Source organism: Drosophila melanogaster, chromosome 2R (assembly GCF_000001215.4).
Source record: "Drosophila melanogaster chromosome 2R".
Taxonomy (NCBI): domain Eukaryota; kingdom Metazoa; phylum Arthropoda; class Insecta; order Diptera; family Drosophilidae; genus Drosophila; species Drosophila melanogaster.
Genome location: NT_033778.4, coordinates 12,802,546 through 12,820,737, shown reverse-complemented (window position 1 = coordinate 12,820,737; position 18,192 = coordinate 12,802,546). Strand labels below are relative to the sequence as shown.

Sequence of the window (18,192 nt, the reverse complement as noted above, 5' to 3'; positions counted from 1 at the left end):
AGCATGGATTCCTTTAAGCACTACTCTGTAGGGTTTTTCTTCTTTAAGTTGGTGATGCCAGAATTGACAATTTAACTTATTTAGTTCTTTTACAGCGGTGCGGAAAGCATCAGGGTTGGCTGTATAGATTCTGGATACACCAAATCTAGAGGTGCGGATGTAGTAGTTTGAGGAGCCAATACTCAGATTAAGAGCCCGTTCCAAGGTGACCGGATCACTTACACTTGGTACGCATATGGCTGGGGGTTTGCTATATTTAGCGGATTGTCCACCACCATCTCGGGCAGCAGAGTCTTCAATGTCAGAATCAGCATCCGACACGTCTTGCTCCATATTCTCCGCTTCAGCAGACAAAAGCGCGAAGCGATTGTTATTTAATGCTGCTGCAGTGGAGGTAGAGGCCTCCTCATTGAGTGGCATAGTGGCCTGCCTTTTAGTTTTACGGCTTGGAGAAGGGGTGAGGATAGGTAATGGGGGCTGAGACACGCCTTTTCGTTTCCTGTTGACAGTACGATCATGTGCTTGAAAGGGGCATTTCGCTTTAGATGGCTTATTGGGCAGTGATGACAGAGGTGTCGGCAGTCCATTGTCATAAGGCGTAGTTGGGCAAATGCTAGTGGTCACGGTTGTGCAATCAGTGTATGTAGGAGTACAGATCATGTTGGCCTGTACGTTAGAAATAGTGCAGGTAACACTTGCATTGGTGTTGCTGCTGATTGTCACCATTAAGCTGGAGACCGTAGATTGAGTTGGCATACCTTCCAGGTTAGGGGAAACAACTGCACAGCTGGCGCGGAGTTGGGAGCGTAATTCTCCTGGCTCAACACCTGCTACTTTCCTCATTTTCTCAAATTTATCGCACCCATTGCTAGGTCGCGATTGAGCAAATGAATTCTCCATTATATCAATTGTCTTTATACTTATGCCGTATAATGCAATTGATAATTACTAAACACGATAAGATTTACCGGTTTACTTGTAAGGTAAATTGTAACAACCTCCCGCTTGCGCAGCGCGCAGGGCGAGGGGCAAAAACAACACAGCTTAGAAATTGCTAGTTGCTGATAAGTTTCGCGAACCGAAGCCGTCACCGTTATGCAGTGACTAAAAATAGATTTTGTTTGTGAGATAAGCACACGATCTGCGCAAATGTTTGTGATGGATCACAATTACGTTTTTGTTTTATCCGCGACTTCTGTGAACACGTCCACTCGAATGCTCATCTCCCATGCGAATGTGTGTGTGTCTGCCAAAGGATTTAAGCTTTAAGCCGCGCTTTATTAATTTCCATATTGCATATTTCAAGGCGTCGCTCTTGCCGCCCATAAATCAGGCACATTAATAGCTGTTCCCAATACCCTATCAAAGAGTATATATAATAAGTTATAATTTCGGTTTTAATTTGATCAAAATCTTACGACTATAATAGCTTTCATAGGAACAGTCGGGAATTTAATTTAAAATAAGAGAAAAGTATTATTCCGTATATTATTCCGTATGAATTTAAAACAATGTAATAAAGTATTATTCAATATAAATTAGTTGTTTTTGTTAATGTTTTATTAATGCAAGGGTACGTAAGCTACGGATCGCCAAAACTACCCCCCCTTCTCGTTTTACTCCATTTTAATTTATTTAATCGAGTTCAACCATTTGCATTTGTTGCAATCATAAAACATTTTACTGGATTCGAGGAACAGCTGCAGCAAAATAAATAAATGCTCGCACATATTTGTTTTCCGGCAAGGTCATTAGGAAATGGGAAGGGGAAAAGTGGCATTTCCCTCGAAAGCAATAAGATAAACAAAACGGAAATGTGATTGCAAATCATGGCAATAAAAATATTTTATTAAATTTTAAAGGTAGACAATACAAAAGCAATTTGGGAATTTTCAAAAGTATTTTGCCCTTTTTACGACCTGGAAATGCTTGAGTGTTCTTAGCAAATTGTTTTCTTTAGTAAAGGTTTCTGCAGTCAGTGAAAAGAGTCATTTTAAGTTTAAGACGTTTCATAAAATGCCCATCACAGCCTCGTTGAATTCAATCGCTAACAAGCTGTTGTACATGTGGGTCCAAAGTCCAAGGATCCTTAAATAATAGAATAGATTACTTCAAAAGGATTGTATATTAATAAATAAAATGATGTTAGATGACTAATGGTTTCAAGTGATTTGTTAATTTAAGTGATTACTTCGTAATTTCTAAATAAATATTGTACATATTGACCCAGTGAAATAATATATATAAAAAGAACTTTGTATAAAAGTAATAGTAAACTTTTTCTTTGAATTATTTAATAAAGCTTTAAATGATCGCTGTTGCAAGCTAAAATTGCATAACTAAAAAGAAAGAGAACGTGAAAAACCGATTGCTTAATCAGTTGCAAATATCAATAGGCGTTATTTGACATTTCCCCGCAGACTTACTTGCATACTAGCATTTCGGCATTAAGGTAATAAAAAAGTCTTCAACGTGCAATTAAATGCGAAGGACACAATTCCACATGAGTTCTGCTGGCATTTCATCCTGTTTCTCAGCTGTCAAGTTGACCCGCGGGAACAAGAGGCTGTAGGTCGCAATTTAAATCAAGTTGACCGCAAGATTGCGCAGTGAATTATACCGTAGTTACTGGGGGCACTTCCAAACAACCTCGCCACGCCCCTTTAGGGCGGCAGTTGGTGTGGCGCTTACGTGCTTTCAGCATTAAATTAATACACCCAGAAGTACACCTTGGACTGTAATAGAGATTTAGAGCAGACAATAAAGCGACTGGCAATGCTCGGCCCATGACATCAAAAGAGATTGCTCCCCAGATACTTTTACAAGGCTAAGCGGATGCTTAATTACGAGTACGCCTAATGAAAAATCCAACACTCGGGGCAAAAACAAATAAAATATATATAAAACGAAGTGGAAAGAAAATAATAAACTTTCCCTTTGCATGCGTGCGGCAAGTTTTTAATTAAATAAAGTCGCAGCCATTTTCTGTTGCAGTCTGGCCCGGAAGTTTTGGCCAGCAATGCGTTTGTGCTACCAAAAACTTTCTGCACTTCGCCGTAAAGTCGGCCAAACTTTAAGTTGCAACCCACCAAACGGCATTTGCGCCTCACAAAATGAATCGCAATGTCGTTGCTGGAACTGGATTAACTTTAGTTTACTTCATCAAAATGCAAACATTCCCAGGGGGTGGGAAACTAATAACAAAACATAAACAATTTGCGGTTGCCTGAAATCTTCAATTTTTTGGCATTCAACGGCCCCTTTTGCCACTGCTCGCAGTTTGGGCTTGAAAAGATAGGTAAACAAAATCACGTTGGGTAAATATTATTTCATTCCCCCGTTGCCGTCATTCCCTCCTTTCCCGCATTTACCGCCTTTCCCGCCTACGGTGGGATTTTCCGGACTTGTTTTCGTTTTTATTAGAAAACAAATTTAAATTTTAATATTTTCTCTGTCTCCACTGACTGTTGTCACTTTCTGTCTGGCGCAAAAATAATAATGATACAAACGGAAAACCTGTGGAATTTTTCACTCTGGTATGGGTGGCATACATATGCATATACATATACATACTGAAAAATTGAAAACGACTTTTTGACAAACAGGGGGGCGGTAAAAAATTGACAATAATAGGAGCCAAAAATGTGCATTTCGGCTTGACGAAAATACTTTTATTATTGTACATTTCGAATTGGCCAAATTATTGTAAATTCAGCAATCGAATTTCGTGTGCATAAGCCAGAAATCATAGAAGAGCATTTTTGTGTCATGTCAATATGTTGGCCAAGCACGTTCGGAAAACACCACCCGCTCCTCGGTTGTTGGCCAAAAAACCGCCCGAATCCCTTAACCCCTTCAAATTGACAATGCGTAGAACGTACAATATTTTGTCGTATTGTCGATTTTGGCCCAACTTCGTGCTCACAACTATTCGAGTATGCGAGTATTCGACTATTCGAGTGTGCATTATGTGGTGGTGTGGCAGCGCAGCACGGACATCTTACTGTCCAGCAATGAGTTATATTTGGGTATGCCAGCTTGAAAGTCCTGTCAAGCAGCTGTCAGAGCGGCTTGTGCGGGTCCTGGCTACCAACTCCCCGACTCAAACATTCGTGCAGCAGTTTTGGTCCAGGACCTGCTGCTGCATTCAATTGTCACTTGGATTTCCAGGCACACGTGTGCTCAACTCGTTCATTCTTCAGTTTTGTCAGGCAGAAGCGAATATGTTCAGAAATGGCACGAAAGAATGCTGCAAAAACTATTGCTAATGCTGAGGATGATGACTGATTGCCAGACTTAAATGCAAATGTGGGCAACGTGCACTGTGGCGTTAAAGAGCTAGCTGGATTTTCAACAGAAATTGTGCTCTCCAAGCTTCTAAAGTCATTATTTATCTCATTTTGACTTTAAAAATTGAGTGCCATTTATTGAGCTTTAAATAGGCAATCACTGCTTACCTGCTTAAAGTTTTAAAGCGATATTTAGATGCATAAATCAGATCATTTGATACTTAAAAAGAAAAAAAAATACAAATATTGAGAAGGATATGCTTTTATACTAACATCAGCTTCGGCTTAAACTTTCGATAAGGCAGTATCCGGTTTATCCTTTGTTATTGAACAATTCAAGTTTTGTCTTGGCACGTAACTAGAGCCATCATAAATTGTTATATTTATATAGATGTTTGAAAATGATTCGACAACATTTTACGAACTAAACTCCGTAATTGCTAGGGTATAATCTGGGTACACGGAGAACTTCACCGGATAATCCAGACAAAAGCCCCTCAAAGGCAAGATGTCCTGGAAACGTAAGCCAACCCTTGGCCTCGGGTTCGCAGAGCATTTGTATACGTTATGGTTCGCCGGTCGAAAGCCCAATACACTAAGCGCATTACACATACGCACCGTTGACGGGGTTCGCCCCTTGAGAAAAGGTTTGATGCCACCGCTGGATAGCATATTCATTTCGGTTTTAGCTCCCCAATGTCACGACATTCACTTAAATGGGTTTCAGTCGTAAAGCACACTCATACAGAACTAATGCCATGTAAAATGCTTTGAAGCTGTAAATTTCTTTGCAACTGCAACGGCAGCACCAGAAAAGCAGGGAACAGCAAGGGCAGCAAGGAGAAGTGTGCCGAGAAGCATCTTCTAAGCTGGGGAAAATCCTTGGCGCTTTACTTTCATTTTGATTGCCGTTCAAAATGCCGTTCGCCAAATGAAGTGCCAAACTGCGGAGCTCAACTGAAAATGTTGCCACAATTAAGACAGACAGAAAGTCCCGGCAAACGGGAAACAGAAACGGAAAACGAGCACAGAAACTGAAAACATCTGGCTTGGGTCTTGTAAGCTCGCCTTTGCCTTTGAGCTCCATTTGAAGTCCTGCCGCCTTCGCCCCGCCTCCATCTCCATCTCCATCCATCGGCATCCTTTGGCCTGAGTAATTTAAAACTCGATGGCAGTTGACTGTTAATTTTAGTTCTCTGTGAAGTTTTCGCTTAAATATTTTATTCGCTCGGTCGACCAGCGATGGCTCGGCGGTGATGGCTCCTTCATAAATCAGCGCCTGTCTGCCTGTCTGCCTGGTTTGTAGTTCATGGCGCGCAACAAATTGTCGGTCTGTGCGGCCGTTTGATAAATATGCCAGACCCACTGTGCTGATATGCCTGGTGCTCCGTTCTCCCGTGGATCCGTGTATCCACGGATCCCTGGGTCATGTGGTGCCTTAATTACGACAAACTTCCTCACCGACATCGGGCATCAATTTGGTACAGGCTCATCTTTTGTCGCTCGAAGTCCGCAAGGAATTCCGTATTCGTTCTGACATGCACGGTATAACATATATCTTGGATTGCAAATGACTTTCGATTTTAAATTAAACCATGGCAAACATTTCCAGTAAGCTGCAATACTACCAGACACCTTCGTATGGGCTTAAAATTAATCCAAAAAAAATAACAGTGTCAGGTGTTTATAGCTAAGAGGATATACTAAGCAATTAAGAAGCTTATAAATGCACATATACATTTAATCATTTGTTTCGTGGTTCTTAAATCGTTTCCTTTAAATTGGTTAAACAAACGTTGGAACTTATTTTTCCTCTGGCGCACCTCGGAAAAGTGCCACTTGGAATTTTCGGCGAGAGCTTATATCCCAGATTGGAGCGGAAGTCCTGCTCGGCAGTCCTCCGGCAAATACTAATGCAGGCGGAAGTGAACGAGACAGGCGGACAGACAGTTGGCAACATAAATTCGGTCAGGTTCACCCAGAAATAGTAGTTAGAAGAGAGAAAGATAGTGAGGGGCAAGCGGGGGAAAGTGGCTGGCAGACAGAGCTTTGAATTAGTGCGAAAATCGCAGAGAAAGTGGAAACGCTCGCCTTGAGTACCATTGTGATATTTAAAATGATGCTACGCGGATGGTAGAAAAATGCAATTTAAATCATTTTGAGGAGTTGCACTTGCGCCCTCCATTCGAGTGCTAATTGCCGGAAATAAAAATGAAAATCGCATCCTGTACTTCAGCGAGCGGAAATGACCGCAGCCGCCATTGCCGTCGTTCTTTCTCTGAATGAATTTTCAATGCGTCGCAAATTTATTCTCATTTTTTTTCCCACCATATTCCGCTGGCTTTTCTCCATTTATTGTGCAGTTTTCTGCCACGTTTACTGCCACCACCACTTGCTCGGCATAATAAAAACAATAATAATAATCCGGGCTACGCTGCAAAAGGGTGGTTGACTCATATTTATGTCAGCAGTCTGGAAGCAATCATTGCCGTCGCCTAATTTATTTCGTTTGTGCCGAGTTTCCAAGCCCCATTAAGGCTCCTATTTCGCAGTGAAAAACTAAAACTCCCACAACAACAGGGATTAATTTAGTTATGCATAGCAAAATTCCAACAACATTATTTGCGCACGCATAAATGAATACCGAATAATGGACGAGCATAATAGAATCATTCTTCGAATACCCTGGAACAAATATATTCCAAGGAATATTAACGCTGAACGTTATGACTAGATCATGAACTCAATAAAGTAAATAAAGCAAGACAGGAAGCAGGAATTATATGAAATAAACTCCTAAGTCATAAAGAACTTGCTTGACTGATTGAATCGAAAGGAGATACAAAAATAATTTAAATAATAATTATTTATATTTTCATAGTTTTCGATTACCACCAGTGCCCATCATACTCCTTGCTACCCTCGGCATCACCGCAGTGCTCATATTGCGTATACGACGTGGTGGCAAGCCTTTGGCAATCGACTTCCCTGTTGTGATTGCGTGGGGAAAAGGAGTGAGGACTCGCGTCTGGCATTCGCTCTTTGTTTACTCAATGCCTAATTGCATGAATATTTTTGGCTCATGCACAATTTGTTTATTATTATGGCAGCCGAGGCGGCGTGTTGTTGTTATTCCTGTTGATTTTTCGGCAATACACTATTCAAAGGCCAAATGGTAAATTTGAAAGCGCAATTAATTGTGATATTTACACATCATTTGGCTCACTGTTTGTCGTCAATTAAATATGGAAACCTTGTCGACTGTTCGAGACGAATTCAATATGATATTTCGTTGCTATCTAAGCTTTACCAGCGTCGACTGCAATAGCACTGCGGTCAGCTGGCTGTGCTAAATCAAAAGAGAAGAAAACCCAATAGGACAAAGGGGAAAGTCGACAAAAAGGATGTTCTCCTTAGGTACACAGTCCTGTTGACTGGCCTTCAGCTCGAGTCGAGCGAACATCTGAGCTGCTGTTGCTGCCGCCGCCAGTTAGCAGTTTGCAGTTTTCCACTGCTTTCGACAGCTGTGCTTCGTCCTTGCTGCCACCGCCAGCTCCTTTTTCCATCCTCCCAGTGGAGTGAAACATAAAATGCATTTTCCGCATTAAAAAATTCAACCAGAGGACCCAGCCGACTAAAACATGGCCCCCAGTCGACCGAGGGCAACAAATTGCTTCTGATTTCTTATTTCGCTCGTCTCGTATTTTTCCATTTTATCCCATATATGTATGTGAAATTTTATTAAAATGATTACCATTTAAGTGTTAAGCGCATGTGGAAAAGTCGTGTACTAAAATTTAAATTACTCCAGAGAGAAAAAGAAACACATAAAATTAACATTGCGTGAGATGATTTCCGGCGCAGTAACAACAGATGAACGAATTTCGTGCATTTATTCCTCACGTATTTAAGCTAATTTGCGTGGGCGTGCGAATGGTGTGTAACCTCATTAGAGAGCCATATAAAATTCAGTCATTTTTAATGACTGCTTTTTGTGTTGCAAAATTACAGACCAAATGAAATGATTATGCACGAAATGATGTTGAAATGTGTGTCACCCATCCAGTCCACGAGCCGCGTCATTTGTCATTTAATTGTTTTTCTTTTTCGTATAATTTTCCACTCCGCATCTGATCGGCATTTTTTACGCCCGAGTTTAAAATTTAATAGCATACTTTTTGGGGCAAAATTTAAGACATTCGACTGGGAAGTCTGAGCGATTTCATTGCCTTGTAATATGTGCAGCTGTCTCCGTGGCGAAAACGTGTCAGCCATTCTCATATGTGTACATCCTCAGTTATATACGCAAATCGTTCCAGAACACCCTCATGTCTGAGTCGAGAGAAAGTCATGCATAAAACATATATGTGCGATGGAACAAAGGGAAAATCGTTCAAATGTGCGTGGGAACAATTGCAAGTACAAGCGAGTATATATCGTTTATTTTTGCTTCCCTAATCCATTACGAACATTTTAAAGAAAGAAATGGAATTCATGTGATAATTGTAAAGGTAAACCTCTTTTTCCTATTAACAAATAATACTTTGTAAGCTTTTTCAACGCAGCAAATGAACTGAATCTTGTTTTTAATCTCATTTAAATGACCTTTTCTTTGAAAAACGTACTGTCATCTGTGGAATATATAAATATCTACAATTTTTAAAAGCCCCAGAATACAAGAGAGGGCGAGTTTCGGAGAACTCTATAATTTTTTTGTACGTTCTTTCAACTTCGACTTCTTGCCATCTTTAGCAGTCAGTTTTGGCAACAAACAGAGCTTTAAGCCCGAAAGCAAAGAAAGTACAGGAACAACTTTCTATACATTCAATGTCGGAGCCTAATTGGCCATCTTTGGCTTGCTGTTTGCGAGTTGGCTACACTTTTTCGACTCATTATGCCGGTTAAGTTAACAACAGTGACTCAATTGTTCTTCGCCCCAGCTGACAGCCCCCGAACAATCCCCCAGAACAAACCGAAAAGCAAACCCAACTCCGTAGCCAACTAATTAGGCTTCGATTAACTTTGGAACGAGAACACTGGAGCACTGGGGAATACGACAGGCCGCAGCAAGCGGAATAAAGCAGCAAAATTATTGCGATGCCACATCTAGCCAATCGACAGGATTTGGTTATGGCCTCGAGTTATTGGCCACGATGAGTGCGGCCTAAACAATTCGAACCGTTTTGTAAATAATCGAAATATGGGAAGCGATTCAAGTGCTTTGGCACAAACTTTTCCCACCATGCACACGTTGCGGTATTATATCCGTTGAAATTGTTCCACTATAACTATATAGCCTCCAGTGCCCAAAAGTTCAAGATTGTGAAAATTTCAACAATGGAATACAACTTTTTTATGTTAAATGGGAATTAGAGCCGAGCCGGAAGGGATGCACAGCATAGGGAGATGGAGCAGGAGCCATCAATGTGGGCGAATATTGATCAAATATTAAATCGACAATTTTGGGAATCCATAAAAGCGAAGAGTCATGCCTATTCAAACTGAAACTACTTAGTCATTTAACTCGGGCAGGTTTTAAAAATGAAAATAAAAAAAAAGAAAACTGATATTACAAATATTAAATACAAACGTTTATTTTGATTTTTCCCTCGGTTATCAGTCCACTTAATTCGAACTGCCAGTGAGCCGCTTCAGTTTGTTTAAAAAGTCATGGTCCATATTTTTTTTTTGGTTTGTTTTGCATAATGGCCAGTGGGTGCTGGAGTTGTCCACTCTTTTTGCCCACGACACTGATGCCAATTTCAATCAATTCAATTAATGCCTCAATTCATGGTTTTACCCCTCAATCCGCCCCCGTAACACCATACGAAATGGGCCAAAATGGGCAAAAACAAAGCAAAAGAAGGCAAAAGAGAAACGTCGAACAGAAATCCCGAACAAACCGCAATGGCCGGCAGCAGACAATGCAAATTGTTTGAGTGCCGCCCTCCGAATGTGTAGCTGTATCTGTATCTGTATCTGCATCTGTAGCTGTAGCTGTATCTGTATCTCCGTATATGCATGTGGTCCGTATCTGTATCTGTAACTGCGGTTTCCGTTCTGGCTTTCTTTTTACGTTTTTATTGCATGTGAAGTATTTGAAGTATTTGCGAACTACGCTCGAGTGTATTCATTCCCCTTTAGTTGCAAAAAACGAGATGCGAGACTTTAATGTACTCGCAGTTCATTTTGTATTCATGCACTTTACAATTTCTTGTTTCCGATGCAGTCCAACAAATGCATGGCCTGGCCACAATGCTTTGGCCAGGGGACACAGCCTCGTTTGGAGCACAAGGAGCAAAAGGACTCGGGAAGACTCAGCAGGATGTGCCCCTTCGGTTTCGTTTGGGCAATGATCTGCTCCTGAGTGCTTGAGTGGTCTTTAAGTTATCTGCCGCCTGATGATGGATAGAAAATGGCTGCAGCTCCGCATCCTCTTCCAGCTGGGGGAATATGATTTATGCGAGCGCCCAGAAAACGCCGAAAGCACTTCGTTCAGTTAGGGAATTTGTTAACCTATGTAAATGCCAACAGATATATGCAGCTAAGTGAAATGCTACACCTTTACGGCTATTTTTAAAAATCTGCTTCATTAATCAACATATGTAGGCAACTCCTATAAAGCTGATATAACTTCATTTCATGACTGTATAAGTTATTAGATATATATAGAGATTGAGCGCAACGATTTTTTGTATTACAACATGGTTTGTATTACAACATTTATTTAAATCTATATAATAATGATATTTAATATTTAATATTTAATAATGATATATTCTGCCAATCTTACGAAATGGACAACCATTGACTTTTATTGTTACGAGACTACCAAATGCTGTGGCAATCTTTTATCTTTTATCCTACTTGATTGAACAATATAGCAATATGTATATATTTTTTAAGGCGTTTTAGTGAAAATTAAGCGCACTCCAATATCAGCTGCGTAATATGGATGTTGCAGTTTTACGATTCACTACAAGTACTTGATTTTAAATACACATTTCCGATACCTGCAATCACAGAGGTCTTTCATGGACTATTTGGCCGGGCTGTGACTTTAAGCACATTTCCATAGAACAACATGGTAACAATGCAGGACCAACGCAAATATCGAAAGGGAAACACGTGCAGGCGGCTCCCGAATGGCGACAATCATTACAAGGACGATGAGCATAAACAACACAGCAGCGGCATCCTGACAGACGGAAACGCAAACACACGACTCACACACTCGCACTCTCACTCACACTCACATGCATATTATTTACATGCCACAGCACGTGCGGCTGTATTGTATGGCACCATTTGTAAAGCAGATACATATACATATGTATATATGCGGCACAAAAAACTCCCACATTATGTCAAATGTTTTGTATGTCCTTTATGGAAGTGGATATGTCAGCGCCCGTGGATTTCGTCCTGGCAGCAGTACGTGCCTGTTGAATTGGCGCCCCAGCCCCGAATAACTCGGATTTCGTTCGCATTTTTACTGGCCAATCGAGCACAAATTAAACCCGGATCAGGAACCTGGCCAGAAGCACTCGAATCAGCAATCGCTGGCTAAGCACTCCGGCGACCGTTCTCAACCTGAAGTTTTGTCCAGCTTAACTTGCAGCCAAAGTTTTTCGTTTTCTGGTAAGAGAGAAGTAAGCACAATTGGGTCAATACACAGCCAAATCGCTTGTACTTGAGCCGGTGAGATTTGTTGGCAACAGAAAGGGGGAAATGGCTAACAGAAATAGCTGAGAGAAAAAACTAAGGAAACAGCAAGGATACATAGTGAAACAACAAGAGCGACACAAATAATTCCCAAGTCCCAAGTCCTTGACTTTTTCAAGTTCAATTTCGCTTGGGGGGCTGGCTGCAACATTGCGATAATTGATGTCTCGACATTGTTAATTATCTCCTCAAAGATGTTGGAACGTAAATAATCAGCTCATCAGCCGCTTGCTTTGTGAATTTTATAACATCACCTGTGACATCTGATTGCCTGACCGAGCCAACACCAAGATATGTTCAATTATACTAATGATATTATTTCGACATTACGCATACGCAGTGTGTGCGTCTAATGGGTGGAAGCTCGTAAAATACAGAGCAAGCATTAAGATATTATTTGTGGGCTAGGTCTATTCAGTCGATGTCGAGTGCAATTATTTGCAGAATATTTAGTTCAGGGCAGGGTGCTCTTCACATTCAAAATATTCAGTCAGCCAGCCAGTGCCTTCGGGATATATTGTGCTGTATAATTTATCTAAACAGCACATTCCCGTCCGAAAATTTAAAGCCACAAAGTGTCAGACTTGACTTGCTGCGGCTGCTGCTGGCAATAAATCTTAAAGTTCATTAAAAAGTTTATTTATATTTCACCTGCTGTGTGCGAACGAAAGAAGTCTGGCAAGTGTCAAAGAAATAAAAGCTCGAATTGCCGACAAATCTTTGTTAAGCTTGACCTTGACTGATGGCCCCTCTCATAAGAAGTCGTTTTAAGATAAACCCCCAACGCACCGAAATAAATAACTTTTGTCTCGTTTAGTAGAAGCAATCAACTTCCTAAGCTGGTAATTTAAATAAAATGTGTCGTCATAAGTGTGCAATTTTAGTTTATTTATTAAAATTAGAGTTTTAATTCAAATTGTTATTTTAATTACAGCAATAGCATAAATATGTGAAATAAAAATCGTTGTACACTTTTATCAATGAATGCCATTCTCCACTTCGTTAATTAACACCAAAATAAATAGGGCCAGTGAATAATCGTAGGATTTTTTATATGCAACCCAAAATATGTGCATTCACTAGCTTCATTCAACTAAAAAGTGTTTCGCCATTGAAGAGTCAACCAGAACGCCATCAAAAGGAAGCGCTCCAATAAGTTTGAATAGCATCACAAATACACACGTCTACATGCACAAATGTATCTGCATGTGTTGCTGGAGATTGCGCGGCTTCGGCCTTGCTTTTGTAATTGTTAACAATAAAGGAGGCGGTCTAGTGTGGGGTGGGTTGTTTCATCCGGCTTTAATTAAGATCCAGCTGCTAGAATTCATGTATGACAAGTATTGGACTGCACGTAAGTTGATAGTGATATAACCAAGCTTAGCATATCACAATTCAAACAGGAGAACAGACAAATGAATAACTTTACATATGAATCTGCGAAAAGATAAGCTGGTTTATACTGCAAGGCAAATGAAAAATAATATTACAAACCCAATATTAATTATCTTCACCAACTCTGTGGAGTATATATAAAACAAACAGGCAAATGTAGACTGCGATGATAAAAAGTAAAAAGATCAAACTGATGTTTCGACAAGAAAACATAACTGGTGTATAAGTTTTAATTAAATCTAATTTGGGAAATAATTTTAAATAGTTTTCTTTAATATCTGCTGGCATACTTACTCTCGCTAAATGTAGAACAATTGCTTTCGCAGGCCAAGCTGCTTCAAATTAGTTGAAGTTCAATGGGTAATGAATTCCGCCATTTCCGTGGAAGTTTCTATATCGCCAGGAGCACTCAATCGCAACGGACGTCGTAGGAGGAGCACTCACCGAAGTCCGACTTGAGGGTGAAGTACATGCCCACACCGATGCCGATGACCATGATGAGGACTCCCAGCCAGTAGACCAGGCGCCAGAAGGGCCATGACGATGGTGGCTTCTTCTGGGGTCGGTCGGATCTCACCTCCTCCTCGTCAACTTCAACTCTTTGTGGTTGGCGGCGCAGCTTGTTTCCCATTTCCCTGGGCCTTTAACTTTCTGTACGAATTTGCTTCCCTTGGGCGATAATTGATTGGATTTTCCCTGGCAACTCGACAGCAACCGAATGATAACATTTTATTGAAATTACTTGAGCATCTCGTAGGCTGAGATTCATCTCCGATGGCGAAAACTTCTGGCTAATTATTTAAGTTAATTGGCCTTTGTCCGCAAAAGGCCTGCCCAAGCCATGATGATGATGATGGGGTGGTTAGCATTGGCCTGAAATATTTGCTCGGAGGCCACAAAATGTCTCGCAAATTTGTTCAAATTACTTGGAACACAAAACAAGAGTCGTCCGCCACTCCTCGAGATCCTTGCAGGCCCAAGTCCGTGCATAAATTTCAGAACAGGAGGTCCTGGGTGGAATACAAAAGGACTTTGTTTGCGGTCGAGAGATGAAAAGTCATTTCTCTCCATTATTTGCCAACTAATTGGTTGGTAGGACTTGTGCATTTATGTTGCTCAAATGTTTGCCCAAAGAATTCTGGAATTTGGTGAGGTGTCAAGTGGGTCTACCATCACCCTGACCTTTTGCCGTATCAATTAAATGGCCAGCTGGTCAACTGGCCAAATTGAGCAAATGAAGGATGCAACTTAATAATGGCATTCTCGTATATGCGCATATGTATGTACATATAATGCCACTTAAGCATGCCGTAGATCTCATTCTTGCCATGATTTAAGTGCATTTCGATCGGCTTTTCCAGCTTTTCCCCGTGGCTGTATCCTTTGGAGTGCTGGCGATGCCATTACTGCTTCAATTTCAGTTTCTGTTTGATGTTAATGAAAGTTTCCGTCGTGCAAATAAAGCCAAAAGCATGGAAATCAGTAAAACAAATTGCAATCTGCTTTTTATCGCACGTCGCTGCATGACTGCTGGCAGCCGGCATTTTCCTTGCTCCGTCATCGATTGCCTGGCTTTCCCCTCGACTTTTCCCTTTGCTGCTGGCCCGCCCGGCTATTGACTTGCTCATTATGGCCCTGATGATGACTGCTCTCTTGCCACAGCTACCGTTCGTTCGTGTATAGTATCTGTGTGCTTTGGTTCCGTTTCGTTTCGTTTTCAATTTTACTGCAAAAAAGGCATAGATCTCCTCATTCCGCACCCGCATTGGGGGTCGGCAATCAGGGCGGCATAAATTGTTAATATATCTTAACGGATATTCAATTTCCGTCAACCAAGAAATGCATTAAATTGGTAACAAAGCTTAGCCGCTACAACCGAACGATGGCAAAATTGTTAAGCTCCAGCGGGGTATTATTAAAAATTCAAAGTCGTTAGAGAATGGCAAAACTTTGTGCAGTCCGGGCCAAGACATAATAATAATATAGAGCCGGAGTGGAAGGACTGAAAAATAAAGAATGGCCAGGACAATGGGGAGACAACAGGCAAACTATGAACTGGGAAACTGAAAAACTGTGAGAGTGGGAAACTGGGAAACTGCAAGACTGCGAAGCTGAGATGCCGAGAAGCTCAACTATGCCCAACTTGGCTGTCCGACTGTTTATTTTCACTAGACTTCCTCTTTCCCTGGGCTTCGGCCTTATTACGCTTGGCGGCCCATCATCTGCATGGCCTTGGGGTGGGCGGTGGTGGCGATAAGTGGGCGGTGCAGATGGCAGGACGAGCAGGCAAGTTGTCAACTAAGTTTGCAACAATAATCGCCAACTTCACAGGACCTCGAATGACAGAGCTGAGGCAGCAGCAGCAGCAGCTTTCAGATAAAAACCAGAAAACAATAAGACTTTAGGCCGACTTTTATTCAGTCTTGCAAAGTTCTCCACCTCTGGCACTGCAGCGTTTACCCTCGAAAAAGCAAAGGTCCTCAAAAGGAGCAAACAGCAGCAAATAGGCTGTGCTGGCAAGGATCTCTTCAGACTTTCGAGACGTGGCACAAAGGAAAGATTGCTTTTGCTTTTTGTTTGCTCTCCGACTGGAGATTAAGAAGGATTCAAAGGGTGTGAGAAAATGCGAGCAGGTTAGTGTGTGTGGCCTGTGGCATACATAGTTATTCTTTGAAACAAATTATACATTGCCATTTTTAATCTAATTTAAATGTCGCTTTTAATTGAGAAATCCTGTAAACGGCTCAATATAAGTTGTGTGGTGACACTTAATTTCAACTTTATGCAATTTTCACCTTTGGGCCAAAATCCGATTGACAATTATTGGCACTAAATAGTTGCATTTCAATTTGAAACACTGCCAATGACGTTTATACATATAACCATTTAAGAATTAAAAGCATATAACAATTACATATAAGAATTGAAGTGAAATTGCAGATGCTATAAAAAGTTTTCAAATTAAATAAATCAGTTGTTAGTTTTAAATTACCCAGAGCATAGGTTCGTTGTGGAGTCGCTTTCAAGCATAATCCCATTTAATTAAATAAATCTGTTAGCCAACTTTTTGCTCCACCGAACTATTGAATTAGTTTGAAAGCGTCTATCCAAATTCTGGCATTGTCGTGCTGGTGTCCTCAAAAAAGAGCAAACGCGCTGGCAGGATAGTGTGCGTGGCATATGTAAATTTCCAGCTAATTAAAATTAGCATATATTTCTCTCCGCATATAAGTATATGTACATATATGCGTATAAAAGGGGTCGGAGGGGCACATTATCTGGCTGTGCCGCAAGAAGACGCGGAAAACTACGCGCTCAGAGCTGATTAAAAGCGAAAGCTAACAAGCGTTTGCTCTTTGCCCCTTCGTGCGGCCCTGCAACATATGGGTCTTGCCCCCCCCAAAAAACTGCACCCACTTTGCCAGGGGCACCCTTATTTCTGTGTCATTTTGGCTCCGCATTAGGGTCGTAAAAATTTATTGTAACTTTTTTTCAGGGCGCCCATGTTGGAGGCAACGGGCTTAAGGCATTATGCCTTTTAATTAAACCGTTGAGATGTGTGTCAGCCATATAATAAAATGGAATGGAGTAAAATTTTGCATACATATGCCATACATATATGTAGATGTGTATAATCGTTTAAATTGTTGTTGTTCTCCCAGAGTTTTGAGCTGGCTTTGGTCGATTACTAGGCTTGGATATTAATTATGATAATAATGTGTAAGCGCTGGCTGGCATTTTAATTGCGCATACGCCATGTTGCACATTCCATAAAAAATGCATCCGAAAGGAAAACGAAAAGAGAGGAGTAGATCTGAAAAAAGAGCGCCATACAATTTCATAATAAAAATCTTATAAATTAAACAATTTAAAATTACAAAATGCACTAGAGCTGCTCGCATCAATTCGTAGCTGAGTTCACTTGGCTTATTTTTCGAGGATGCATTGTCCTCGCTTAAGTCCTTTGTTAATTGCCGGAAATGCAAATGGGTGGCAAGTTGAAAGAGAATGGAGCTCTGTCGACCATAAATGATTTCCATTTTAAATGCGTGCGAACCGCTGCTCCATTTTGCCATTTATTTACATTGGAGGTGAGCCAGCTTCCTTTTTTGGTTCCCCACTTTGCACGCAATTTTCATTTCTTTGGCCATCGTTTGTTCCTTTTTTTTCCTTTTCTCGGCTGGGACAACAATTCGCTTTGGCTTCACACCAAATTTGATTTCATTCGCAAGACGCTCTCAGGTTAAATGGTGCAGAAAGTCCTGTTGACTTCTCGACTGGCTGACCGACCCCCAAGTAGGATCTCGAAATGAATTTAAAAGCCACCTTTGTGCACGCTAAAAAAAGGCTGTTCTCCAAATTATGCACAGGTTATACAAATAGAGTGGTCTGTTGAGTAGTTTTGAAAGTATTAGCAACGTGGAACTTTTATTTATTCGCTTCTTCAAATCGAAATGAAAAATCAAATCAATCGGATTGTCGTATAAATTTCATCTTTTTTCTGTGTAAGCAATCGAATGGCCAAATCCCGTCCGTTGTATCTCAATAAATAAATGTCACGAATTCTACATTCCAATGCGAGCCATCCGAGCGCCCTCCATTCGCTGTCAATTTGTATGCTCTCTGGCGCATTTGCATAACAAAATTGCCATGCATTTCTCATTCCTTTCCGATTTTTTGCATTATTTCCTTCGTTTTTTTTTTTTTTTTTGTGAGAACCCGCACTTTGAACTTTTGAACGCAGACCAAGTAGCCGAAAGAGTAAGTTATCCATTTGCAGCTC

General features: G+C 40.9%; 1 protein-coding gene across 1 annotated transcript, besides 1 other annotated feature; it reads right to left on the bottom strand.

Moving 5' to 3' along the window:
• Positions 1-1,237: part of a mobile genetic element that runs on past the window's edge.
• An 11,689-nt stretch (positions 1,238-12,926) lies between these two features.
• Positions 12,927-14,124, bottom strand: CG17580 (uncharacterized protein). Its single transcript, NM_144127.2, has 3 exons — positions 13,704-14,124; positions 13,509-13,648; positions 12,927-13,451 (listed from the first exon to the last, which is right to left on the bottom strand). The coding sequence occupies exon 1, from the start codon at positions 14,038-14,040 to the stop codon at positions 13,819-13,821; it is 222 nt and encodes a 73-aa protein (NP_652384.1). The 5' UTR covers positions 14,041-14,124; the 3' UTR covers positions 12,927-13,451; positions 13,509-13,648; positions 13,704-13,818.
• Positions 14,125-18,192: the final 4,068 nt, after the last annotated feature.

Coding starts and splice junctions, on each gene's coding strand:
- CG17580 (NM_144127.2), bottom strand. CDS start 14,040: ATGGGAAACAAGCTGCGCCGCCAACCACAAAGAGTTGAAGTTGACGAG.